The sequence below is a fragment of the Gymnoscopelus microlampas genome, assembly GCF_963454915.1.
Source record: "Gymnoscopelus microlampas genome assembly, chromosome: 15".
Classification (NCBI taxonomy): Eukaryota; Metazoa; Chordata; class Actinopteri; order Myctophiformes; family Myctophidae; genus Gymnoscopelus; species Gymnoscopelus microlampas.
Genome location: NC_139952.1, coordinates 922,518 through 949,473, shown reverse-complemented (window position 1 = coordinate 949,473; position 26,956 = coordinate 922,518). Strand labels below are relative to the sequence as shown.

Here is a 26,956-nt window from a genome sequence, read left to right as displayed (position 1 = left end):
CATAGAGGTACTTTTGCTTTTGGTACTTTAAGTACATTTTTATACCAATACTTTTGTGCTTTTACTCAAGTACATGTTTTATTCCAGACTTTTACCTGTAACTGAGTACTTCTATACTGCAGTATTGGTACTTTTATCTAACTAAGACATTTGATTACTTTTTCCACCACTGAGAGTGTCTTAGGTGGAGTATTGACGGCAAAAGTCGACCACGACCACACAGCTCAATCCAGAACAACGCAAGTTCAAGGTTTCTTTTATCTGTCACTGGGACACACTGGGAGACAGCCAGATGGATAATTAAATCACACCCCGTGTGTGTGTGTGTGTGTGTGTGTGTGTGTGTGTGTGTGTGTGTGTGTGTGTGTGTGTGTGTGTGTGTGTGTGTGTGTGTGTGTGTGTGTGTGTGTGTGTGTGTGTGTGTGTGTGTGTGTGTGTGCGTGTGTGTGTGTGCGAGAGACTGTCCACCCCTTCATCTGTCCTCGCGGCGTTAAGATTTAAGCTGTCAAGCACCCCCGCCCCCCGCCCGTCCATTTGTCCGCCGATCCATACCATTTATTGATCAGCTATTCTTTCAGCTATAGCCAAACGCGGCTTGACCTTGAATTTCACCAGAGGTCATTTGTTCATTAGATCACTGGGTTTTGTTTTGTAGCCCGGTGTTCCTGTCTTTGCTTTACCATCTGCTTTGAAATTCAAATAAAACTAAAATATATATTGTTGCTTTTCGGGTGGAAAGCTTTTATGTCCAAAACCATTCCTTTTTTAATATTATTTTAACCCATTAAGACCAGGAAAAGCATCTGTGTGTCACTTTTTTGATTTCTTTTGCTATTCAAAAATAGCAGATATACAAGCTCATAGTGCGGCACTGAGTGCCGCACTATGAGCTTGTATGTTTATTATCCATGGTGTAAAGTAACTAAGTGTATTAATTTACGTTTGTACTTTTTATTGTAAAATGTTTAGGTACATTTTACTTGCGTATTTCCTTTTTTCAATACTTTATGCTTCTATACTCCACTACATCCCAGAGGCAAACATTGTACTTGTGTACTCCCCTACAATGATTTGAAAACTTTAATTACAAGTTACTTTGCAGAGTGAGATTATAGTTACAAAACACACGTTGACCAATTAAGCCCTATTTTATATGTTGGTTAATTGAAAATGTTGTGAGCTTATAGATAATTTTCAGAAGATTGTTTTGCCCCAAAACAAAAGGCATATGAGCTGATATTCATAAGATCTCTTTCACTAATCACACACACACACACACACACACACACACACACACACACACACACACATACACTGCGCTGACCACCAGCTGTGCGGAGGCCACGCCCCCCCCTCGGGGGAGGGGTCACGCACCGTTCGCCCGCTTCCTTCCTCCGGGAGCCCATCAATCACGTTGAGCTCCGCCCCCCTCCCCCCCAAAGACCCCGCCTCCTCCTATTGGTCCATCTATTCTCCCACTCAGGGTCCTGGAAGGTTGGAGGTCAGGGGTGAGATGTCAAGGGTCATCCTTTGACCTCACTCCTCCCCCCTTTAAAGGCGCATCCCACACTTCTATTGTCTGACACACACACACACACACACACACACACACACACACACACACACACACACACACACACACACACACACACACACACACACACACACACACACACACACACACACACACACACACACACACACACACACACACACACACACACGCAAACAAACACTGCCCTTGTCCCTTCAAGCTGACCATGAACATGGACCCAGAGAGACAGACAGACAGACAGACACACAGACAGACAGGCAGACAGGCAGACAGACAGACAGACAGACAGACAGACAGACAGACAGACAGACAGACAGACAGACAGACAAGACAAGACAAGACAAGACAAGACAAGACAAGACTAGACAGACGGTGTGTTCTCTAGTTCAGTGATTATCAAATGTCTTCATTTCAAGGACCCCCACCAGTTTACTACGCATTAGGCCACGGACCCCCACAACTCTCATGAATTGCGGACTCATTAAGGGTCCATTTGGTTCCATGTGTACACTCTCAGAGTAACAGACCTGTAAGAGTCCATTTGGTTCCATGTGTACACTCTCAGAGTTACAGACCTGTAAGGGTCCATTTGCTATTACACTCTCTGAATTATCGATCATTTAGTTAACTGTTTAGGCTCTGGTACCCTAACCCAAGTGCCCCCTTTACCTGACTATAATGGTTTGCTTAGAAAAGTGCAAGATAAAAAACATAGATAGTGTAAGATGCTATAAATGAATGATAACAGTATTACAAACAAGTTATGGAGTGAAAGAGTTGCAATTAGTGCCCCCTGAGCAGATGTATTTGGCTCTAATATTTCAGTTTAAGTCCAGTTTTGATTTCAATATGTTGAAAATAAAACACAAATCAAAGCGTAGTTGTGCTTGTTTTAACACTTGGTCTAACACAGTTAGTCACTGCTATTTTTTTTTTATTAAACATAGCAGTCAAATGTATTCTTTGATTTTCCACTTTCTCTCACATACACCATGCAGTACCTCCTTGTACCCCTAGGGGGTACACAACCAGAAGCACTGGTTTAAGCCCTCAGCTCTCCGGCCATCGTGTCCACTTTGAACATGACTTATATATACTGTCAACAAATCAATACTATAACAATACACTGGCTTATGTCATTGCTTACCGAGCCTGCCTGCTCTGTACTACTGCAATGCTTCATTTGGTTGAGAATGATACAAGAACGTGTATGAAAATGCTTTTGTTATAGGGTTAGGGTTTAGTTAAAGCTCTGCAATCATTGCTATAGAGAGTTTGTTCAGTAACAGTGTTAAATAGCTCTATATTGTGATAGTAATCATTGAGTGTTTGTTCAGTAACAGGGGTCTCCATATCCCGACAACTCTTTAATAAACAGAAAATACATTTTAAGGACGGGATAACAATTTAGTCTAATCAGGAGAGAGAATGCCACAAAGATATTGTATCAGCTTACATTGTATAGTGTCTCAGTTTCAATTTTGTTCACTTAATTTCACAAAATTGTTATCCCAACCTGAACATGTATTTTGTGTTTACTGAAGAGCTGGAGAGACATGGAGACCCCTGTTACTGAACACACACTATATAGCAATAATTACTATCACAATATAGAGCTATTTAAAACATAGAAAAGGAAAACAAAAGTCACCTTTGACATTATCTAACTTCTTGCTTCTAACCCTTAACCACTATTTTTGGGCATATCATTATAGGTAAAAAAATAACCAAAATTACCAACATGTAAAATAAAATAAAATAAACTGCAACAATACCAGATCTCTGAGCTTGTAGATCTGGTATTTTTGGCATTTATTTTGTATAATACAGGGCAGTGTTTCTCAAAGTGACCAGGGACCCTCAATGTTCTTAGGGGGTTCCAAATGGACCCTTACAGGTCTGTAACTCTGAGAGTGTACAAATGGAACCAAATGGACCCTTACAGGTCTGTAACTCTGAGAGTGTACAAATGGAACCAAATGGACCCTTACAGGTCTGTAACTCTGAGAGTGTACAAATGGAACCAAATTACAGGTCTGTAACTCTGAGAGTGTACAACCATTTGGTTCCATTTATACGCTTATGTATGTCCTAGAAATGTAAAAGGTTTGAGCACCGCTGATATAGCTTGGTTAATTGGCTAGGTCAGTATACAGGGTGAACACGCTCTTTGTTCCTCTCCGTTCCAGCCAAAAAGAGAGGAGTAGTGGATCAATAAGTGAATGAATATTATTAATGGTGTGTCCGTTCCCCCCCCCCCCCCCTCCCCACACACACACACACACACACACACACACACACACACACTCCACTAATCAATCTGATAGCATTGACTGATCCTCTCGCACTGTGTGACACCACACTGCATGGATGGAAGGACAGCGCTGTCACAATGACACAATTTAAGTCGACGATTAATTGTCCTACAAAATAATTGCGATTGACGATTTAAATGTGTTTTTTTTGGGGGCATCGAACATTGGAACATAATGAATACAAAATGTAATGTCATCGTAATCAAAAGTTGCACAGGGAAGATATGACACGTAACTTAACCCATTAAGACCGGGAACGCATCTGTGTCATTTTTAGATTTCTTTGGCTATTCAAAAATAGCAGATCCACAAGCTCATGAGCTTGTGCCAGTCTTTGAATATACATAATTTTAATGTGAACATTGGTAACTCAAATCTTTGCAAAATCTTGCTTTAAAACACAAACGTTTGCGATTTTTTTCCAAAAAATAGCAGATCTACAAGCTCATAGTGCGGCACTCGGTGCCGCACTATGAGCTTGTAGATCTGCTATTTTTTTAATAGCCCAAAGAAATGCGTGTGTGTGTGTGTGTGTGTGTGTGTGTGTGTGTGTGTGTGTGTGTGTGTGTGTGTGTGTGTGTGTGTGTGTGTGTGTGTGTGTGTGTGTGCGTGCGTGCGTGTGTGCGTGTGTGTGTAATGGTGTTGACATAAACAACAGTGGTTAATGTGTGTGGGTGTACATTAGCAGCACATCAGCATTGAACATCAGTCAGCGTGCATTTACAACATGCTACATTGTCTCCAACAATACACGGTGATCAGTTGGTCAGTTCTGTTTCCCTAATGAGTTGAGTGTGAAATGTGTTACTGTCAAGCAGAAACCATGTATGTTTAAAAGTATAAATAAGAACCAGTGTTCCAGTGGATTTAATGTAGTCACACTATTATTTAGTCACAGTCAGACTTAGCCACAGATCTGCAAGCTCACAACATGTTGCATAGATCTGCAATTTCAGTACATTTCAATCCTTTTCCTTCTACTCCACTACGTCTCAGAGGCAAACACTGTACTTTTACTCCACTACAATTATTTGAAAACTTTAGTTACTTGTTAGTAGATTACTATTACAAAACATACATTTACCACTTCAGCCCTATTTAAACTTTGGCTGTTTGAAAATAGCAGTTCTACAATCTCACCACGTGTCGCTTTGCGACGCGCTTTGAGCTTGTAGATCTGCTATTTTCAAACAGCCATTTTCAAACAGCTATCCAGCAGATAGCAGATAGATCTGCTGAATCTGCTGGATTTGAATGAATTGTATTCATTTGGAAACTTGTGAAACGGGACATTTTTCTTTTTGAGTAGTACTTGTACTTTTGGTACTTTAAGTACATTTTGATGCCAATACTTTTGTACTTTTACTCAAGTAATTCTTTAATATTGAACTTGAACTTAGACTATTTCTACAACAGGGTATTGATACTTTTACTTCAGTAAAAAATGTGAGTACTTCTTCCATCACTGACAATATGGTATAATAATGGAATCATGCATCTGGTTGTTTATTTATGTCCATGGAGACGTGTCGCTGCCTCATCCCATTTACGCCGTGAGGGTGACATGACCCTCCAAGGCCACCGTCCGTGGTTAATGAGCTGGACACTGCCGACGGCCAATTAAAACAGAGGCTATAATGACAGCCTGAAATACGAGCCGGACGGAGTGTATGGACACATGGCTGGCTGATGGATGGGTCCGTGTCACAGGGAGCGCGCACACACACACACACACACACACACACACACACACACACACACACACACACACACACACACACACACACACGCACGTTTTTGTATTACTATAATTGGGAGGACATTTATGAATGCCATTTTTACCCTTTTGTTTATGAGACCATTTTTAACCCGAACCCTAAGGTGTCACACTCCAAACATGAGCAGATCTCTAAGCTTGTAGATCTGATTTTTTTGGAGTGCAACCACATATAAATCAGGCATAACTCCAACCCTCTAAGAATGCCTAATCCTAACCCCAAACCGGAATCTTTTTCCTAATTGTGAGCCAAACAAAAAAGTGTCCTCACAATGTCGGTTTCTCAAATTCTAATTACACTTGTGGGCCCTCACAAGTGTAGTAATACACACACACACACACACACACACACACACACACACACACACACACACACACACACACACACACAGACAAAGAGGTGGACACTAGCATCAATGGTTAATTATAAAGAAGGGGTGGTGGGTGTTGTCAGCCCCCCCCCCTCCTAAGGTCCGATGGGGTCAAAGGTAAGCATGAAGGGCAGAGCCTGGATATCGACTACTTCCAGGGCCCGCCCCCTCCTTCTCCTTCCCCCACTTAAAGCCATCACCGGTCAACACATATGCACACGCACACACACACACGCACACACACACGCGCGCGCGCACGCACGCACGCACGCACGCACGCACGCACGCACGCACGCACGCACGCACGCACGCACGCACACACACACACACACACACACACACACACACACACACACACACACACACACATGGCAGGCAGAAACCATGTATCTCCATATTTCAACTAAATCAATACAAAGAAAATAATATCCAGATGGACACAGTGAGACCCACAGTCATTCCAATCACTCACACTTATACATATATCATATTGTTTGGCAATATTCATAACAAACTATCAGTCTTATCACATATTATCGTCTCTGTCGGGTGGAAACCTCACGTGTCCAAAACTGTTACTTTTCAGGATTCAAATTCAAAAGCATCAAAAGTAGCATATTTACAAGCTCTAAGCACGTTGCTTTGCCCCACGTTTACAGCTTGCGAATCTGCTACTTTTGATACTTTTGTGTGACGCTGCAGTATGATCGAGTAGGGCGTTTATTTACGAAAAAAAACACAAAAGGTTAGAACAGGGGTCTTCAACAGGGGGTCCGGGACCCCTAGGGGGTCCTTAGAGCTACTACAGGGGGTCCGCCAAATCTTTGTGTGATATTTCTTTTTTTTACCTTAACCACTTGAACCCTAGCATCCCCTTTTCTGAGGAGAACTTTAGCCAAAAATAGCATTATTTTTGGCAAAGAGGCTATAGGCTATAATAGGGGAAAAAGAGCAGACTAAGTTTTTTTTTTTAAATCTCATCTGAAACACAATTTTATACAATATAGAGTAGGGGGTCCCTGCTTCATCTCTCTCTCAGCTAGGGGGTCCTTGGCCTGAAAAGGTTGAAGACCGCTGGGTTAGAACCCCTAGGAGATAAGAGGTTTCAGCCCGACAGCAACGATATGTAAGGAACACTGTAGGCCTATTGACCTATCTTATGTCAATAGGAAACCAAATATGAAACCTGTCCACTCAGCTCTTTGAGGAAAGAGAATTATACGCATTTTTTGAGTGTGAGCTTATGTGTTAAATGTTACTATATTGACCCATACTCATAAAGTGTGCTTATAGATTTAGGGTATCAGATGTTAACCCTTACCTAGCGTTGGATGTATTTAATTTAAATACATCGAGTGTGTGTGTGTGTGTGTGTGTGTGTGTGTGTGTGTGTGTGTGTGTGTGTGTGTGTGTGTGTGTGTGTGTGTGTGTGCGTGTGTGCGTGTGTGCGTGTGTGCGTGTGTGTGTGTGTGCCAGGTGTGACATGGTCTCATTTCACACCTGCCAAATCAGGCACGACTATGGGGAGGGAAAAAAATACTTTACAGGGAAAGAGGGAAGTGTGAAGTGAGGCCCGGACCGCTGCCCTAGCGGTCCGGGCACCAGCGTGTCGCGGGTTCGAGTCACTATCAATAAAGACATAAAAAGCAACACAAGTAAGTGAATAAATCGTAGGAGCGTTGGGGGACTCACATTGGACCACCAGGCGTCCCAGCGCCGTGCGTCTCATCCTGGTACCGGGCCGGTTGGCGGCGCACACGTACACGCCGGAGTGCTGCAGGGACACGTCTGAGATCATCAGGTTCCCTGTCCCCAACACCTGGATGCCCTCCACGCCGATGGAGCGCCCGTCTGCACACACGTTTGAAATATTGTCCACATAAACAGAAGTACAATAGGCTCTATTCACAGCAGCCATATTATGAAGACATTCACAGGTGTTACCAATGATACTAACGAAGGCTCTGTTACATTCTGGTCAAACAGAGTCAGGGTTGCTGATATTGTGTGCATGTTGGCTCACTGGAGACACTCTGCCACACCAGTGGGTCTAAAGTTGGGGTCCAGGGACCCTCATGGGCTTCCAAACTTTAACTGTAAACTGTAAACTGTCTGCATACTTGTCAAACACAGCAGACAACAAACATGGGTAAAGGAACAACGCCTCCTCCAAATTGAGCGGCTTCCTATAATAGCTGATATTGAGCAGTACCTTGCTACCTGTTTGGCCCTCCTTTTTAGCACTTTGGTTAGGAAGGCTTCCTCACACAGGTTTTCACGATTTTTCAAAAATAGCGTGGCACTCGTGCTATGAGCTTGTAGATCTGCTATTTTTGAATAGGTAAAGTATAAAATATGGTTAAAGTGGTTAAAGTGATTGTGACGCTATATTAACTAATTTTGCTGGGGACCCCCAGGTACACTTTGAGAACCAAGGTCAGTCTACTCACTCTGTGTCTCAGAGGAGGGCTGTTGACAGCTCCGAAACCTGCCTACCAGTGACATCATCGGTTTCAAACGTTTTATTATTAATGCAAGAACAATGGCTTCCATTTCAGCATGCTAACTTCCCAGGAAGAGAAAAGGCTGTAGTTTCTATTGGAATCCCCATCGATGATGTCACTGGTAGGCAGGTTTCTGAACTGTCAACATTCCACCAATGAGACACACCGAAACGGTTCCATCTTATAATGAGCATTAGCGAGGAAAGGTTCTATGAAGATAAGGTTGAAAATGGGCAACGTGCTTATTATAAAGAGGCATGAACTCATAGGCTGATTTTGTAGTTTTCCATTAAGACCGGGAAAGCACCTGTGTCACTTTAGATTTGAACCACTTTAACCTTTATCTTATACTTTGGCTGTTCAAAAATAGCAGATCTACAAGCTCACTGCTATTTTTTGAAAATCATGAGAATTTGTGCAAATCTTTAAATATATTTATTTTTCAAGCGAAAATTTTAACTCAAATCTTTGCTTCTGGGGGATTCTACGAAATGTTGAAAAATTGAGTTAAAAATGTATATATAAATTCAAAGATTTGCATACATTTTCACATTTGAATTTGTTTTAAAAAAAAAGCAGATCTACAAGCTCTTAGCGCAGCACGAGCTCGGTGGCACGCTATGAGCCGATATTTTTCTGCAATCTAGTCTGCCATGTTTTTTAACCCATTAAAAACCGGTAAAGCATCTGTGCTTTTACATTTTAGCTATAGCAAGTTTTTCAGAGAACTCTTATTTAGAACTCCTATTTAGTGTTTTTTTTTAAATTAAATAGCAGATATACAAGCTCACACCGCGTCAGTTATTGTCGCGCTGCGAGTTTGTACATCTGCTATTTTAGTTTTTTTTTTTAAATCGTAAAAGTTTGTTTGAATTTTAGTTTTTATAATTTTGATTTATTTTTTACACAAATCTTCTCTTCCAGGGGTTCCTGGCACAAAAAAAATCAGATGGGGGGTTCCGCGGCCAAATACATGTAGTTTTGGGAGTCCTTGGCATGAAAAAGGTTTAAGAAAGGCATTTGGTTTTTGGTAGTTTTTAACCTCAACCGGAACACAAACTATAAAATCAGCCTGGGGTTTTCATGCCCCTTTAAACCCGCATATGTCCAGTGGTTGTGGTGATGGTGACGGGTGGTCCTTACCCAGCCTGCTCCAGGAGACGATGGGCCGGGGGTTGCCTGTAGCGATGCACTCCAAGATGGCGGTCTGGTGGACGGTGATGGTGATGTTCTGGGGTCCTGACAGAATGACTGGCTCCCTGTATGTCTTGGGGGCCCCGCCTGGATGGGGACAGCAAGGAGAAGACAGCGTGTTAACCCTTTAAGACCTGAGGCCGATTCTAAAAATGTTTTCTAAATCCCAACAGTTTTTTGAAAAATAAAAAATAAAAATCCACGATCTTTCAAAAATAGCAGATCTACAAGCTCGTAGCGCGGTACTCGGTGCCGTGCTATGAGCTTGTATATCTGCTATTTTTGAATAGCCAAAGAAATCTTAGTGTGACACAGATGCGTTCCAGGTCTCAATGGGTGTTAAACTAAAGCTAGATCGGCATTTGGTGTAGATTGAAAAAAGAACGCACCAAGTACAGTACAGTGCAACTCAGATCCATTTTAATAAGTGGTTTTGAGGTGTTATTGATGAATTCCAAATATTATTCTCAAAGTATTCTCGGGCCCCCCTGGAGTGGCCTCATGGCACTTTCACTGATCTATGGCATCTACAGTATATACGTGTATATATGTATCTATGGGGGTGAGTTTAAGGATGGGACGATAATCGTTATTATCGTTTATTGTGATAAAAAAAAAGAACCACTTAAACCCTCGATACTTGATGAAACGGACCTGTAAAGAGAGCATTTGGTACACTCTTACTTCACTCTACACAAATCGAATCGCCAAAAATAGCAGATCTAAAAGCTCACAACGTTCCCCCGATAATACTGTGGGATGCTGGGAGTTCAAGTGGTTAACAAAACTGGCATTTTAGGTTTTAAAGACGGGGTGCCGTGATTTTCAGTGAGTCCCCCACCCCCTAAAACATAATCATCAGGTATTATGGTTATACTAGGAGGAAGATTTTTTTCAAAAAAGTGTACAGAAATTGTTGAAATTATGTTTTTATGTGGACATGCCTCCAGTTCAGTATACCTGGTTCTCACCTTAGCACCTCCTCCACCACCTTAGCACCACCCACCTGTCCTAGTCCCTCCTCCTCCTCATGCCCACACCTGTTGTGTTATGATAATGAGGGGGAGGGTATGTTTTTACTATGTCACTAAAGCGCTGTTTCTCTATTGGCACGTTTGACCCTCAAGGTTTCAGCCTCCAGGTAGAAACTCAAAATAGTCAGAGAAGACATAAAACACCATAAAACACCACCAGGGGGCTTAATGAAGTTCTATCAACCTCATAGACACATGAAAAACAGAAAAAGTGCAAAACCATGGCACCACCTCTTTAAGTGTATTTTGATTATCGCGATAATATCGTTAATTCTTTTTGCCACAATAACCGTATCATTTCCAAATCGTCCCATCCCTGGTGGAGCCGGAAGAGATTTGACCGTACCGGTGACGTTGAGCGTGGCTTCGTGGCTGTAGCGTGTGTTGGCGATGTTGGCGGCCGCGCAGCGGTAAACGCCGGCATCCACCCGCCTCACTCCGGTTACCTGGAGGATCCCCATCGGCAGCAGAGTGAACCTGGCAACACAATGGAGACGTTAGTGAGCGTCTTTCATACACCACGTCAGTAGGGCTGTCACACAGCATTTAAACAGTGGTGGGAAAAGTACTCAAATTCTAAAAGTATCAATACCACAATGTAGAAATACTCCATTACTCCAGGGGCAAGTAAAAGTCAAAAATTTGCTTGTGTAAAAGTACAGAAGTATTGGTGTCACAATATACTTAAAGTACCAAAAGTAAAAGTAGTCATTATGCAGAATGCCCCGTTTCAAGTTTTCAAATGTACAAATGTTCCAATATTGGCCGGGTTTCCCAAACGAATTTAAAGCTCATGCGTAGCCTAGAAGCTGCGTGCAGCTGCGCAGTAGCAACCCCGCTGCGCCCTATCTTCATTAGTATCAGCTGTGTGTACCCAACGTGCCGTCTAAACTGGCTTCTGGAGACAGCATTGTCGCAGGTTCTCAAGCGCACGGTGTTAACGTCTGTGCTAAAACTACACTCCGGAGGCAGCATGCACGTAAAGAGTTCCTGGACGTAGCCTACGTAAAGCCTACGTAAACTACGTATTGCTGTCCAATGCCACACAGCAGTTTAAAAACCTTTGCGAATATATAGGCTACATATATATATATATATATATATATACCCCCAAAAAATTGCAAAAATAAACTCGGACCTTTATCTAAATGACCTTTATATGTATTGGACACTTACATTTTTGAGGTACATTCTGTAATTCCGTAAAATGCATTTTAAGGTGACATTTCAATGATCTTAAATGAACATACAGGCAACATGGCTGCTGTTCAAGAAAAGTTCAGAAAGTTCAGGGGCGTCTCCCTGCATGATTGACAGCTTATAGCACCAATGGGGGGAAATTACGGCCGGGCCGGCGCGTAACGTGCGAGCCTATCCAAAAAAAAGACATACAAGCTATCAACACACTGCGACATGCCGTGTTGATAGCTTGCAGATCTGTTCTTTTGGGTAGGGCGAGCGGCTGTTAGGAGGAAGTGCTGCGCTGGTTCTATGTGTTAACTTGTGAGTCATACTGTAGACTCTCAAATTGGGGTGTTGTCCCCGGGTGCTTGCACTCAGTGATCAGTGTATCCTGCCCTCCTTTGTCTTTTTATACCAGTCTCCTCACACTTCTCAGTGTACCTGACGAAGGCCACATCGGCCGAAACGTTGTATCTGACCGCTCTGTTCATTAAATCATCGGGAGCATTAAGACGGTGTGCGGACTCTTTTTCTTTGTTTAGGTTCTATGTGTAGCTCCCACAGTCAAATTAGCCAAAAGTGGAGTGCAATAGACCTGGCTATCGGGCAGGTTTATTGGCATGACTGGTAACACGTTAGACTGGCGAGTGGGAGCCTCGGGTTCGATCTCAGAACGTCCCATTTCCCAAGTCTACTATGCATAAAATCTTTTGAAAATAGCAGATCTACAAGCTTGTGACACGTTGTGAGCTTGTAGATCTGCTATTTTCAAAAGATATTTTAACCATTCATAAACATGGCGAGCGCAACAGCTGTCACTTTGTGAGAGGAACTGCACTTTCATCATAACGTTTAACTATAAAACTTCAAAATTAAGGAAACATATTTAGCTCAGCATCATTTATATACCTTTAGTTAACTTGGCATATGCTTAATATTTTTATTAGATGATCGGATTATCCGTGAGGGTACGATTTGTAAACTTCGGGTTCATGCATAGAGAACGAAGCACTGCAGCCGCTCGCCCTACCCAAAAGAACAGATCTGCAAGCTATCGACACGGCATGTCGCAGTGCGTTGACAGCTTGTATGTCTGTTTTTTTTTGGGGCACGTTACGCACCGGCCCGGCCGTAATATATATATATATATATATATATATATATATATATATATATATATATATATATATATATATATATATATATATATATATATATATATATACATACACACGTGTGTGTGTGTGTGTGTGTGTGTGTGTGTGTGTGTGTGTGTGTGTGTGTGTGCGTGTGCGTGTGCGTGTGCGTGCGTGCGTGTGTGTGTGTGTGTGTGTGTGTATGTGTATGTGTGTATGTGTGTGTGTCGGTCTTTTCATAGATCTATTTCGCTACGATGGGTGTTACAAGCGGCCCAGGGCGCTCGTTACAAACTGCTGCGTTTAACAGCACTCGAGGCTACGTCTCTCCCAGGAGTAGGGGCGGGGAGTAGGCTGCGTGCATGCTGATGGCAGAATGTAGTTTTAGCACACACGTAACTCCGTGCATGGAGAACCTACGACTATGGTGTCTCGTGAAGCCAGTTTAGATGGCACGTTGCCAGGTTACAACCACCTGCTTCTAATGAGGGATCGTAGGTTTGCTGTGTAGGAGGCTCTTACGCAAGCTGAGTAGGCTGCGCATGACCTGAAATCTACGTGGCTGCTGAGGGCATGACCTGAAATCTACGTGCCTGCTAACGCCTGTGACGACACACGTTAGACCCGTCGTCGGACCTGCGCAGCATCTCTACGAAGCTGTTTGGGAAACCCGGCCATTGTCTGCTCATTTCTTTATGTCACTTCCAATTTCACTTGTTTAACCTGTATCCTGCCTGAGTTCTCTATCCTGATTGGCGGACATCCCAAGAAGTCACCCCTTGACTGGAAGGGGGGCGGAAGTGCTTGGGGCGGCGTCAGGTGATTGGAACGGTACCCCCTTCCAGTTAGTGTTTGACGTTTGGTCACATTTGTCCCAAGAAGCCACAATATGCATTTTGGGGAGAGTCACAATGCGCATTTTGCAATGTTGTAAAGTATCTAAGTACATTTAATCAAGTACTGTACTGTATTTTATTCTACTGGAGTATTTCCAATTTTCAGTACTTTGGCTTCTCCTCCACTACATCTCAGAGGCAAATATTGTACGTATTGTGAGCTTGTAGATCTGATATTTTCAAAAGATTTTTTACTTGTGAAACGGGACATTCTGTGGTGTGTGTGTGCGTGCGTGTGTGTGTGTGTGTGTGTACCTGTTATCGGTGTTGCTCAGAGGCACATGGTCTCTCTCCCAGGTGATGTGGGCCTCAGGGACCCCGTTGACCAGACACTGGAATCGAGCCACTCCCCCCTCATCCACCCACATGGACTCTGGGTGACGGTGGAACTTAGGCAGAGCTGAGGAGAAACACACAAAGGACCAGGAATTTAAAATTACAAATACAAATGTGTGTTCTGTTTATTTCCATAATCACATTGGAACTCATCAATGTTCGGCGTACATGTGTGTCCGTGTGTGTGTCCGTGTCCGTGTCCCATGCACAGACTTGCACAAACGCATATTTGTGAGTATACATCCATGGACCATTCTCTACCTCTCTCTCTCTCTCTCTCTCTCTCTCTCTCTCTCTCTCTCTCTCTCTCTCTCTCTCTCTCTCTGTCTTTCTCTGTCACACACACACACACACACACACACACACACACACACACACACACACACACACACACACACACACACACACACACACACACACACACACAGGATTCTTAATAACCTGGTCATTGCCATAATCAATAACCACCCCCTCCCACCTCTCAAACACACACACACACACACACACACACACACACACACACACACACACACACACACACACACACACACACACACACACACACACACACACACACACACACACACACACACTGAGGGTTGGCATGTGCAAATGAGAGAGCATCGCCATGGTAACGCTCTGCACTGACCAAACACCACCCAAGGTCCCACATCATTTATATTTGCTGGATTACCCATAAACCACTGCTTTTACAGAGAGCTATATGGGAGGGTGCGTGCGTGCGTGCGTGCGCTCCAAACATTAATTTCCACAACACTGATGATGATAGTGCTGTCAAACAAGTCTATGAAGCTATCTATGAAATATGAATGAGTCTAATCTGCAACACAATGTTATACAATATGTTTGGGGGGGTTCCCTGCTTCATCTCTCTCTGAGCTAAGGGGGTCCTTGGCCTGAAAAAACGTTGAAGACCCCTGCTTTAGAGGAGGGGACACAAGAAGAGCGTGTCAGAGGGGGTCTGGGGTTGCCAGGTACGGGGCGAAGGTGTTCGCCGTGTGACGCGTCATTTATAACCCCAAACTATGGCTTGTTTTGACAGGGGAGGGCAACCTGCCGAGAGGTTGAACCTCGCACAACAAAAGCCATTCCTTAGCCTCCCGCTTGCCGTTTTTTTATGACTCCCACCCCCTCCCTTTCCTTCCAGCTCTTTAACAAATAGAAAAAATACATTTTCAGGTCAGGATACCAATTTCAGCCAGTCAGGAGAGAGGACTTGTACAGGATACAGGATAAACAAGTGAAATTGGAAATGATGACACAAAGAAATGAGCAGGCAAACTTGGAACTGAAACAGAAGGTGTTCATTCTCTCTTCCTGATTGGAGGAAATGTTGTAACCCACCTGAAAATGTATTATTTTCTTATTACTGAACAAAGACTAGACTTTTTAACAATACATGTTTGGTTTTAACCGAAAAACCAAACCAAATCACGTTTAATTTAACTTGTAATGTAACTCTGAGAGTGTACAACTGGAAAGGGTCCATTTGGTTACGTGTGTCCACTCTCAGAGAGCCACAAATGGCAAAATAAGGTAACGTAAAATAATATAAACAATAAAACATTAGCGAGGGTTTTATGTGTATAAAAACCGAAAAGTTTTACAGCAACAAGAAGAACAAAAGCCGATCTTTAGGCCTCCCGCATGCCGTTTTTTCTTTTTTTATGACTTTGTAGCATGAAGCCAGTATAGGTCACTATAAATAAAGTCTCGGCCTGGGGGAATGGCCGTACAACGCTGTCCTGGAGTGACACAGGGGAGAGAGTTATCCCTGGTTTCAATCAGTTTGATGACCGAACCTTATTGTGTAATCCCTACTGCTTCAAAGTGCACTCAATCAAATGCTCACATGGGCCTAGCTACTTCATGGCTTTCACTGCAGCTCTGCAACCTCGTTTTTTCTTCATTAAAGGACGACTTCACCGCTTTTCAACCTATCTTCATATAATAGGTCCTCACTAATACTCATGATAAAATGGTACCATTTTTTTCTACTCGGTCTGTGTCTCAGAGGAGGGCTGTGGACAGTTCAGAGTCCCGTCTACCACTGACATCATCAATGGGGAATCCAAGCTAATAGAAACTGCAGGCTTTCTATTCCTGGAAAGTTGCAATGCAAAAAAATAAGCCATTGTTCTCGTGTTAATAAAAATCTAAATAAAAAATGTGAAATCTTGTTGGAAAAAAAAAACATGCCTAACGATGATGTCACTGGTAGACGGGTTTCTGAACTGTCCACAGCCCTCCTATGAGACACAGACCAAGTAGAAAAAAATGGTACCATTTTATCATGAGTATTAGTGAGGACCAATTATATGAAGATAGGTTGAAAAGCGGTGAAGTCGTCCTTTAAACCCTCAATGGCAAATGCACATTCAAATCTTACAGGACCACTTTGGCCATTTTCAACCTTGTCTTCGTATAAATGGACTCAGTGGTGGAAAAAGTACTCAAATGTTTGACTTAAAGGACGACTTCACCGCTTTGCAACCTATCTTCATATAATTGGTCCTCACTAATACTCATGATAAAATTGTACAATTTTTTTCTCCTCGGCCTGTGTCTCATAGGAGGACTGTGGACAGTCCAGAAACCGTCTACCAGTGACATCATCGTTAGGCATGATTTTTTTTTTCCAACAAGATTTCACATTTTTTATTTAGATTTTTACTAACACGAGAACAATGGCTTCTTTTATTGCATTGCAACTTTCCAGGAATAGAAAGCCTGCAGTTTCTATTAGCTTGGATTCCCCATTGATGATTTCACTGGTAGACGGGACTCTGAACTGTCCACAGCCCTCCTCTGAGACACAGACTGAGTAGAAAAAAATGGTACCATTTTATCATGAGTATTAGTGAGGACCAATTATATGAAGATAGGTTGAAAAGCGGTGAAGTCGTCCTTTAAGTAAAAGTCTCAATACTGAAATGCAGAAGTACTCTGTTGCAAGTTAAAGTCCGGAATTAAAAATGTACTTGAGTAAAAGTACAAAAGTATTGGTATCAAAATGTACTTAAAGCACCAAAAGTAAAAGTACCAAAATGTTTGAAAATAGCAGATATACAAGCTCACAACGCGTCGCGATGCGACGTGTTGTGTTTTACCTATAGGCTATTTTCAAATAGCCTAGGTATAAAATAGGGCTAAAGTGGTTAATGTATTTCTTACAATGTAATACTTTATAACTGCAAAGTAACAAGTAAGTAAAGTTTTCAAATCAAACTTCATTATTATTATTATTAGTAGTAGTAGTAGTAGTAGTATTATTACTATCTAACTTTTTAGTAATGCAAGAACATTAGCTTCTATTTCAGCATGCTAACTTTCCAGGAAGAGAAAGTGTGTAGTTTCTATTAGCTTGGAATCCCCTTCGATGATGTCACTGGTAGGCCATTAAGTATATCTACAAGCTCTCAATGCGCCGCAACGTGACGCGTTGTGAGCTTGTAGATCTGCTATTCTTAGCGAAGAGATTTGGTGTAGATTGAAAAAGAATGCACCAAGTACAGTGCAACTCAGGTCTGTTTTATTAAAGGTATGGTAAGTGATATATTTGTTTTTGGGGGGGGGGGGGGGGGGGGGGTTCTTGTTAAAAAGGTTAAAGTACTATATTCTGATAGTAATCATTGTCACATTGGTCTCTCCAGCTCTTTAGTAAACACAATATAGTACATTTTCAGGTACAGTAGGTGACACAATTTAAGCCAATCAGGAGAAGGCACTGAAAATTAATTTGGAGAGACATGGGAGACTACTTTTACTGAACAAACACTCTATAGCAATGAGTACTATCACAATATAGAGCTATTTAACACTTATTTTAACCAAAGTAAATCACTTACCCTACCTTTAAGTATAGAGTCTAAGACAATTTGTTAACCCATTGAAACAGGAAAAGCTTCTGTGTAAATTTTGATTTTTGCGTTGGCTATTCCAGAATAGCAGACATACAAGCTCACTGCGGGTCACTTTGTGCTGTGCTGCGAGCTTGTACATCTACTATTTTTGAACAGTGTATAAGAACTACTGATTTAGAAGGTAATTGTAGAATTGGCCTCAGGTCTTAAACGGTTAAACTGAAGTGATATTGAATGAATTCCAACCAGTGGTGGAAAGTAACTACTTAAGTACTGTACTGTACTACAATTTTGAGGTATTTGCACTTTACTTGAGTATTTCTCATTTCCAATACTTTTGCTTCTACTCCACTACATATATTTTAGTACTTTTGCTTTTGGTACTTTAAGTACATTTTGTAGCTAATACTTTTGTACTTTTACTCAAGCAAATTTTCAATTCTGGACTTTTACTTGCAACAGAGTTTTTCTATATCACGGTCGAGGCAGAAGGCCGCCACCCTAGAACCTAGGGTCTGCCTGACGTTTCTTCCAGTTAAGAGGGAGTTTTTCGTTGCCACTGTCGCAAAAAATTGCTTGTTCAGGATGGGATTGTCGGGTCTCTTCTCTACATGTAAAGTGTCTTGAGACAACTTGTTGTGATTTGACACTTTAATAAAATTGAATTGAAATTGAATTGAATTATATTGCAGTACTTTCACTCAAGTAAAGAATCTAAGTACCTTTTCCACCACTGATTCCAAACAATCATCAAAGCATTCAGGCGGCACCCCCTGGGACTTGCGCCTGTTGGGCACCCTAGGGTGCCACCACGGCACCCTATACTTTAGAGAAACCCCCTAGTAGTAAGCCCATACTTACATGCCACCTGGACCTTGGCCTTGCGGCTGACCAGCATGCCGTAGCGGTTCTGCGCGGCACAGTCGTACTCTCCGGAGTCGGGGTCCGCGCCGTCCCGCCGCTTCTGGAAGCTCTGGATGTGCAGCGTGCCGTTGGCCAGCACGCGCACCCGCTGGCTGGTGGGCACCGGGACCCCGTTCCGACGCCACGTAACCATGATGGGCCCCTCGCCGCCCTCCACCCGACAGTCCAGCATCAGGGGGCGCTCTCTCACGGCGATGACATCGCTGGGCTCCAACAGGAAGGCCAGCTCGGACGATCGACATACATCTGTGACAGGAGGAGAGAGAGAGAGAGAGAGATGGGGACGTGAGGATGTTAATTGTGTGTAAAAGCGTTGCTGTAGGAGTGGAAACATTATGCGTCCAAAAGGGTTACTGGAAAAAGTACAAATGTTGTACTTAAGTAAAAGTATTACTACTGCAATGTAGAAATACTCCGTTACAAGTCAATTCTGGAATTAAAAATGTACTTGTGTGTGAAAGTACAAAAGTATTGGCATAAAAATGTACTTAAAGTACCAAAAGCAAAATTACTCATTATACAGAATGTCCCATTTCACAAGTTTTCAAAAGAATAATCTTTTGAAAATAGCAGATCTACAAGCAGATACAATCGCGACGCATTGTTGTATCGGCTATTCTCAAATGTATAGGGCTATAGGGCTGAAGTGGTTAGTGTATATTTTGTAATAATAATCAAAATCTACAAAGTAACTAATAACTAAAGTTTTCAAATAATTGTAGTGAGTAAAAGTACAATATTTGCCTCTGAGATGTAATGGAGTAGAAGTGAAAGTACTGAAAATGAGAAATGCTCCTGTAAAGTAAAAAATACCTCAAAACTGTACTTATGTACAGTACTTGAGTAAATGTACTTTGTTACTTTACACCACTGATTTTTGTACAGCTGCCAGTGTGAATGCACGATAAGGGTCCATTTGGTTCCATTTGTACACTCTCAGAGTTACAGGCCGGTACGGGTCCATTTGGTTCAACACACTCTAAGAGATAGGGTCCATTTGGCTCAATACACTCTCAGAGATAGGGTCCATTTGGGTCTATATTTCTCAAAGATAGGGTCCATTTGGTTCAATACACTCTCAAAGATAGGGTCCATTTGGTTCCTAACTATCAATCATTTAGCTGGGGACCGCCTGGAACCCCGTCTAGGACCCCTGGGGGTCAAAGGACCCCGTGTTGAGACCCAATGATATAAAGGCTGATCTACAACAGCACAGGGGGAGACATTGATGGAGAAAAATTATGGGGGGACATTTTCACTCCACATGCAAAACCATCAGACTTGATTGACGTTCTTTCGCACAACCCCCAAAAAATAAACCCCTGGCCTCAATAGCAGCCAAATGGTGCAGACCCACCCAGCCAGGGGACTCCAGAACAATGCAGGAACTTGGGGGAGAAGTAGTGGAAAGTAACTAAGTACATTTACTCAAGTACAGTGAAGTACTCAAGTACAATCACCTGCACACTTCTGGATCTGCGGCATATAGGTAAGCTAATGTACCTGTCTGAGACCATATCTTATATTTGTTTCTCACTGTATATTATTTTATTTTTTTTCATCTCTTATGTGCATGTTGCACAATCTTTTAGCGGAACAATTCCCAACAACATTTCACTGCTTGTACTTGTATATAAGTCAGTGATTTGATATTTTCGTCCATACAAAAATAGCAGATCTACAAGCTTACATTAGATTTGCTATTTTCGAAAGTTTGACACATTTCGAAAACTTTAAGAAGACACATTTGTGAAATGGGATTTTCTGCATAATGAGTCCTATTACTTTTACTTTAAGTATGTTTCGATACCAATGCTTTTAATTTACAGGACTGCTATTTTTGAATATGCATATCTTTGAATATTTCATTTCATTTCAACCTTTATTTAATTCTCGGGAAACACACATATATATATATATATATATCGTTTTTTACGTTGATTTTAACTCAAATCTTTGCTTCTGGGGGTCACTGGAACAAAATAGTTTGAGATGTGGGTTCGGCGGCCAAATACAAATAATTTTGGGGATCCTTGACATGAAAATGTTACAGAACCACTGATATATAGCAACGTGGTAAAGTTTTATTAGGATTCAGAAGACATTTAAAAGTATTTCTTCCACCACTGGTGAGAACAATGCAGGCCGTGAAGGGGGAGGATGGGTGGTGATGGGTTTCCTTGCCGGGGTCAAGTCAGGATAGCTGCTATTGAACCAGCTGCAAATAACGCACAACAATAGCTTTGCGATGATGCTTAATTCTAACCCCCCAAACCCCTTTAAAAAAGTCCCATCAGCCATCGTGCAGCCGCCCGCTAATACCGCCATCTGCCCCTTGTTATGCATCCCCTCCGACCCCTCCCGTCCCCTTGTCCCCTTTCACCCATCCTCCTAAGGTGACTTTCCCATGACACCCAGTCGCTCGCCCTTCTCCAGCCTTGACCTTGGGGGACAATCGCATCGTATTCCCCTCGTTTTCTTTAGTTTTTTGGGGGGGGGGTTGTGGAGGGTCGAGCGTGTCCCCAAATTCGAAGTACCCCGCACAGAGTGACCCCATCGCAAGTAGCCGCTGTCTCTCTCCCAGCTGTTGTTGAAAGGTGCGATACACAGGGACAACGGGCTGGTCTTGAACTTGCGCGAGATCAAGTTCAAATGAGGAGGTTTTGCAGCATCTGCTGGTGTAGCAACCCCACCTCTGTCCATGTTGTAGGCCAGTGGTTCTCAAAGTGGGGTCTGGGGACCCCCAGGGGTCATTGAGGTGGTTCCAGTGGGCCCCCAGGAAAATGTGTTAATATATTGTAGTAGCATCAAAACCACTTTGACCCCATTTTATACTCTAAAATAGCAGATCGATAAGCTCACAAGGCGTCGCGACACGACACCTTGTGAGCTTGTAAATCGGCTACTTTTTAAACTTTTTGACAAATGTCGAAAAAAATGGAAAGAATTGGGGATTATTTTTTAACTTTTGAAACGCAAATCTTCTATTCTGGGGGTCCCTGGCACGCTGGCACAACATACAATATTTTCAGATGGCGGTCCACAGCCAAATACATATTCATTTGGAGGTCCTTAACTGTATAGTTTCAATTAGCCTGGAAACCCCATCGATGATGTCACTGGTAGGCAGGTTTCTGAACAGCCCACAGCCCCACCAATGAGACATAGAGTGAGTAGACAGAAATGGTGGCATCTTATAATGACCATTAGTGAGGACCAATTCATTGACCACTTAAACCCTCTAGTAAACTTGACCTGAGTTGGCTCTGTACTTGGTCTGCTTTTTTCTCCGCTAACCCAAATCTCTTAGCCGAATTAGCTATAAGCTCAAGCCCTCTGAGGGAAAAGTACTTACATTTTTTACTTAAAGGAGTAGTCAGTGGTGTAAAGCAACTAAGTACATTTAGGCAAGTACTGTACTTAAGTACCATTTTGAGGAACTTTCACTTTACTGAAGTATTTGCAATTTTCAATACTTTTATTTCTACTCCACTACATCTCGGAGACAAATATTGTACTTTTACTCCAGTACAATTATTTGAAAACTTTAGTTACTCGTTACTTTGCAGATAAAAATTAAATATATTACATTATAAAATATACATTAACCACTTTAGCCCTATTTTATAGCTGGGCTATTTGAAAATAGCAGATCTACAAGCTCACAACGTGTCGCGATGCGTCGCGTTGTAAGGGTCCATTTGGTTCCATTTGTACACTCTCAGAGTTACAGATCTGCAAGGGTCCATTTTGAACCCCCCCTCTTTGAGAGCCACTGTCCTAGATTATTATTTTTTAATTACACACTGGTAACGGATTGGTATCTGGAAAGAAAAATGGTATTGGTCATCTCCAGTTTTCTGCTGCCGTCCTCCATACATACACATCCATATCAAAGCAGCTAAATCAATGCACACACATGCATAAAACATAGTCCTTCACAGCAGTGCTGCTATTCTGCATGGCAGCTGATTCTATAGGCTGTGTCAGAATCATGCTATATGTCTTGATGGCAATACAGCCTTCCATGTTTGAACACTTGCAAGGTATTACACAACTAAATTCTTCACTTTCAGAAAGTCAACTTTGACTAGGGCTTGAATGCACCAAGATGGTAAAATATCCTGTGTCATTACAGATTCTTCAGAAGTACAGTACTTACATTTTAAGTACTGTACTTAAGTACAATTTGTAGGTATTTTTCCAATGGATCCAATGTAGTCATTGTTTAGTCACACGCTCTCCTTAATACCTTTTCATTCAATATTTATAAAACCGGCACACACACACTTAAACACTTTCACTTTCAAAGTGTTCTCAACAGTAGCAAACACAGACAATCTACAAGCTCACAACGCATCGCAATGTAACGCACTGTGAGCTTGTAGATCGGAGCTAGATGTGAGCTTGTAGAAGATGTTTATTGCTATTATACACACACACACACACACACACACACACACACACACACACACACACACACACACACACACACACACACACACACACACACACACACACACACACACACACACACACACACACACACAGACCCCCCCACCCTCTAGATGGGACCCTGGGTTCACCGCCCAGCTCAACTGTGTCCTGGATGAACTGACAGTGGTGGAAAAAGTATTCAAATGTTTTACTTGAGTAAAAGTATCAATACTGCTACTCTGCTACTCTTGTAAAAGTTCAAAATTCAAAATTTACTGTAAAAGTACAAAAGTATTGGCATCAAAATGTACTTAAAGTACCAAAAGTAAAAGTACTAAAATGTTTGAAAATAGCAGATCTACAAGCTCACAACACGTCGCGATGTGACACGTTGTGAGCTTGTAGATCGGCTATTTTCAAATAGCCTAGGTATAAAATAGGGCTACAGTGGTTAATGTGTGTTTTATAATGTCATAATTTATATCTGCAATATATTGTAGTGGAGTTAAAGTAAAATATTTGCCTCTGAGATGTAGTGTAGTAGAAGTAAAAGTATAGACACTTGGAAATACTCCAGTGAAGTAAAAGTATCTGAAAATTGTACTTAAGTACAGTACTTGAGTAAATGTACTTAGTTACTTTACACCACTGTGAACTGATACCACCCCCCACCCTGACTAGCCTGCTGTCCCTTGTCCCTTGTCCCTCGTCCCCCCCACACACACACACACACACACACACACACACACACACCACACGGTCACTGATGAGATTCAGAGACCCCTGGGGGGAGGGATTGGGGAGGGGGATGGGGATGGGGGGCTTCCATCCCAGGTTAGAGCAATGCTTATCGAACGCCTGGCACTGAGACCTTTGGAGACCCACCAGTGTCAATCTCCTCCAAAGCAGGCACGCTTGTGCGTGTGTGTGTGTGTGTGTGTGTGTGTGTGTGTGTGTGTGTGTGTGTGTGTGTGTGTGTGTGTGTGTGTGTGTGTGTGTGTGTGTGTGTGTGTGTGTGTGTGTGTGTGTGTGTGTGTGTGTGTGTGTGTGTGTGTGTGTGTGTGTGCGCGCGTGTGCGTGTGTGTGAGTTCTAATATGCGGAGTGGACATAAGCGGGGTTATGTCATACAAGGACACTTAATGGTTATTGGTTTATGCAACGCACTGTAGATGATATGCATTAGACCACAGACCCCCATTTGATACGGGACCCCCTAATCTACATTGTGAAATCCTCAGTGTTCATTTAACTCTGGAATGGAACCAAATGGACCCTCAAAGCTGCTTTGATAAAGGACAACGTAGGCTACGATCTCTACAGCCTGATTTGCTTTTGGAGAGGCAAACTCCATAGAGTGTTCAAATGGAACCATTTATTTGGTTCCATTTCTACACTCTTTGGAGTTAAATTAGGAGTTATGTTTTTACTGTGTAGTAATAAGAAGCTGATGTTTTTAGGAATTATGAGGACCCTCGATAGAACATGCTTACAAAATGTTTTTTACAATTTCCCCCAAATCTCACAGCCAAAGCCCGTTTTTGCATTTCAATCAGTTATTATCATATTCATAGCATGAGTTCCGTCCGTTAAGGGTTCCCTTTTTGGCTGGTGTTAAGGTTTTAAAGAAAGCCCCTCTGAATGGCGATACCAAAATATACATCTCAATAGCTGCTCTGAATTAGCTGGCTGAAATGTGCGCCGGCCGTGACACACTGGCATTGACAAAGAGATCGATGGAGGGCTCCCTTCTTTTGTGGTTTGACTGCGTTCAGACGTTAAGACTCCTAATCGGTCCGTATGCACGCCTCTGAGGCAGAGCCACGCATGATGGATGAAAAGCCAGGGCGAAACGGCAGGAAAGAACCTTCCATTGAAGGGATAGTTCACCCGCAAATTCCTCACCCCGTGACGCCTTGAATTCATGCAGATTGTTCTTGTTTTTGTTTTTGTCGCTTTCTTGGTCCAATATATTCCAATATTTGAATGATTGAAGTCAATCGGAGGCCAATGCAAAACTACGTAGGAAAAACAGTAACTCCAACAGAACTCTCACAGTGTAATCACTGGGATGGCTACTGCTGTCCAGTTTATCAGTGAATGCTTTAAATATAGTATTGCTCTTGTCAGTGGTGGAACGTAACTAAGTACATTTACTCAAGTACTGTACTTAAGTACAATTTTGAGGTATTTGTACTTTACTTGAGTATTTCCAATTTCCAATATTTTTACTTGTACTCCATTACATCTCAGAGGGGAATGTTGTACTTTTACTCCACTACAATTATTTGAAAACTTTAGTTACTAGTTACTACTGTATGTAGATTTTGATTAATATTACAAAACATACATTAACCACTTCAGCCCTATATACATTTCGGCCATTTGAAAATAGCAGATCTACAAGCTCACAATGCGTCACGATGCGACGCATTGTGAGCTTGTAGCTATTTTCAAAATAGCTGAGCTATTTTCAAAATATGTTTATACATTTGAAAACTTGAAATGGGACTTCTTCATAATGAGTACTTTTACTTTTGGTACTTTGCCAATACTTTTGTACTCTTACTCAAGTACATTTTGAATTCCGGACTTTTACCTGAGTATTTCTATATTGCAGTATTGATACTTTTACTTAAGTAAAGTACTTTTTCCACCATTGGCTCTTGTTAAGCTTGGCATACTATTTTACTTCAATTCATAAGATATTGGAATATTGGATCCGGAATGCGACAAAACAACTCTCCATCAATTCCAATTAAAAAAGTAACGAACCCCACTGCTTCATGGGGTTAGTTAATTGATAGAACAAAAAGTCGTTTTGTGGGTGAACTATCCCTTTAAAAACTTCAACTCCAGCAGCCAAAAACTAGACACTGTGGTCTTATCATAGTGTGATCAAGCCAACATTGCTCAAATGTACTGTTGCTGCTATATTGTATACACATAACACAGGAAAACTGTTGTTACAGCTGATATAAAACATGTAGATAGAAGGTAGCTTGCACATGTTTTCATGTTGATGTGACTCAGTAGTATTACGATCGCTGCTGGTTCTCAAATTGTGGGTCGGGACCTCAAGAAAAGGGGAGGGGGGGGTGACTGCATCAAGAGTAATCAACAAACTATAACAAAAAAACTGGTCGAACATTAGCCAAATATATTTATCTGTGGAACCAAGTTAAACTAAATGTAATGCCTCAACTTCTACAATTCCAAGTGCTTGTCAGGGTGGGGGGGGGGGTCCCCAGTTCACATGTGATTATTTTGGGGGGTCACAGCCTGAAACGGTTGAGGACCACTGCTATAGTACATGCAAGTGTCTCTTCTACACCCATATATACACATGCTTTTTTCTAGACTTTGTGGACTGCACAAAATCACACTCGTGTGAACTTTCTTGGGCTCTGGGC

General features: G+C 42.1%; 1 protein-coding gene across 1 annotated transcript in view; it reads right to left on the bottom strand.

Moving 5' to 3' along the window:
* LOC311061245 (immunoglobulin superfamily DCC subclass member 3-like) overlaps window positions 1-19,295 on the bottom strand; it is a gene marked incomplete at its 3' end in the record, with an annotated part of 37,268 nt that extends 17,973 nt beyond the window's left edge. Inside the window, exons 1-5 of the mRNA XM_084079800.1 lie at window positions 19,046-19,295; window positions 14,220-14,364; window positions 11,097-11,227; window positions 9,666-9,803; window positions 7,711-7,869 (exon numbers count right to left, since the gene is read on the bottom strand). Of these exons, the coding sequence (XP_083935926.1) occupies window positions 7,711-7,869; window positions 9,666-9,803; window positions 11,097-11,227; window positions 14,220-14,364; window positions 19,046-19,280 (808 nt within the window). The 5' untranslated portion in view covers window positions 19,281-19,295. The remainder of the gene's footprint in view (window positions 1-7,710; window positions 7,870-9,665; window positions 9,804-11,096; window positions 11,228-14,219; window positions 14,365-19,045) is intronic.
* Between the last annotated feature and the right edge of the window lie 7,661 nt (window positions 19,296-26,956).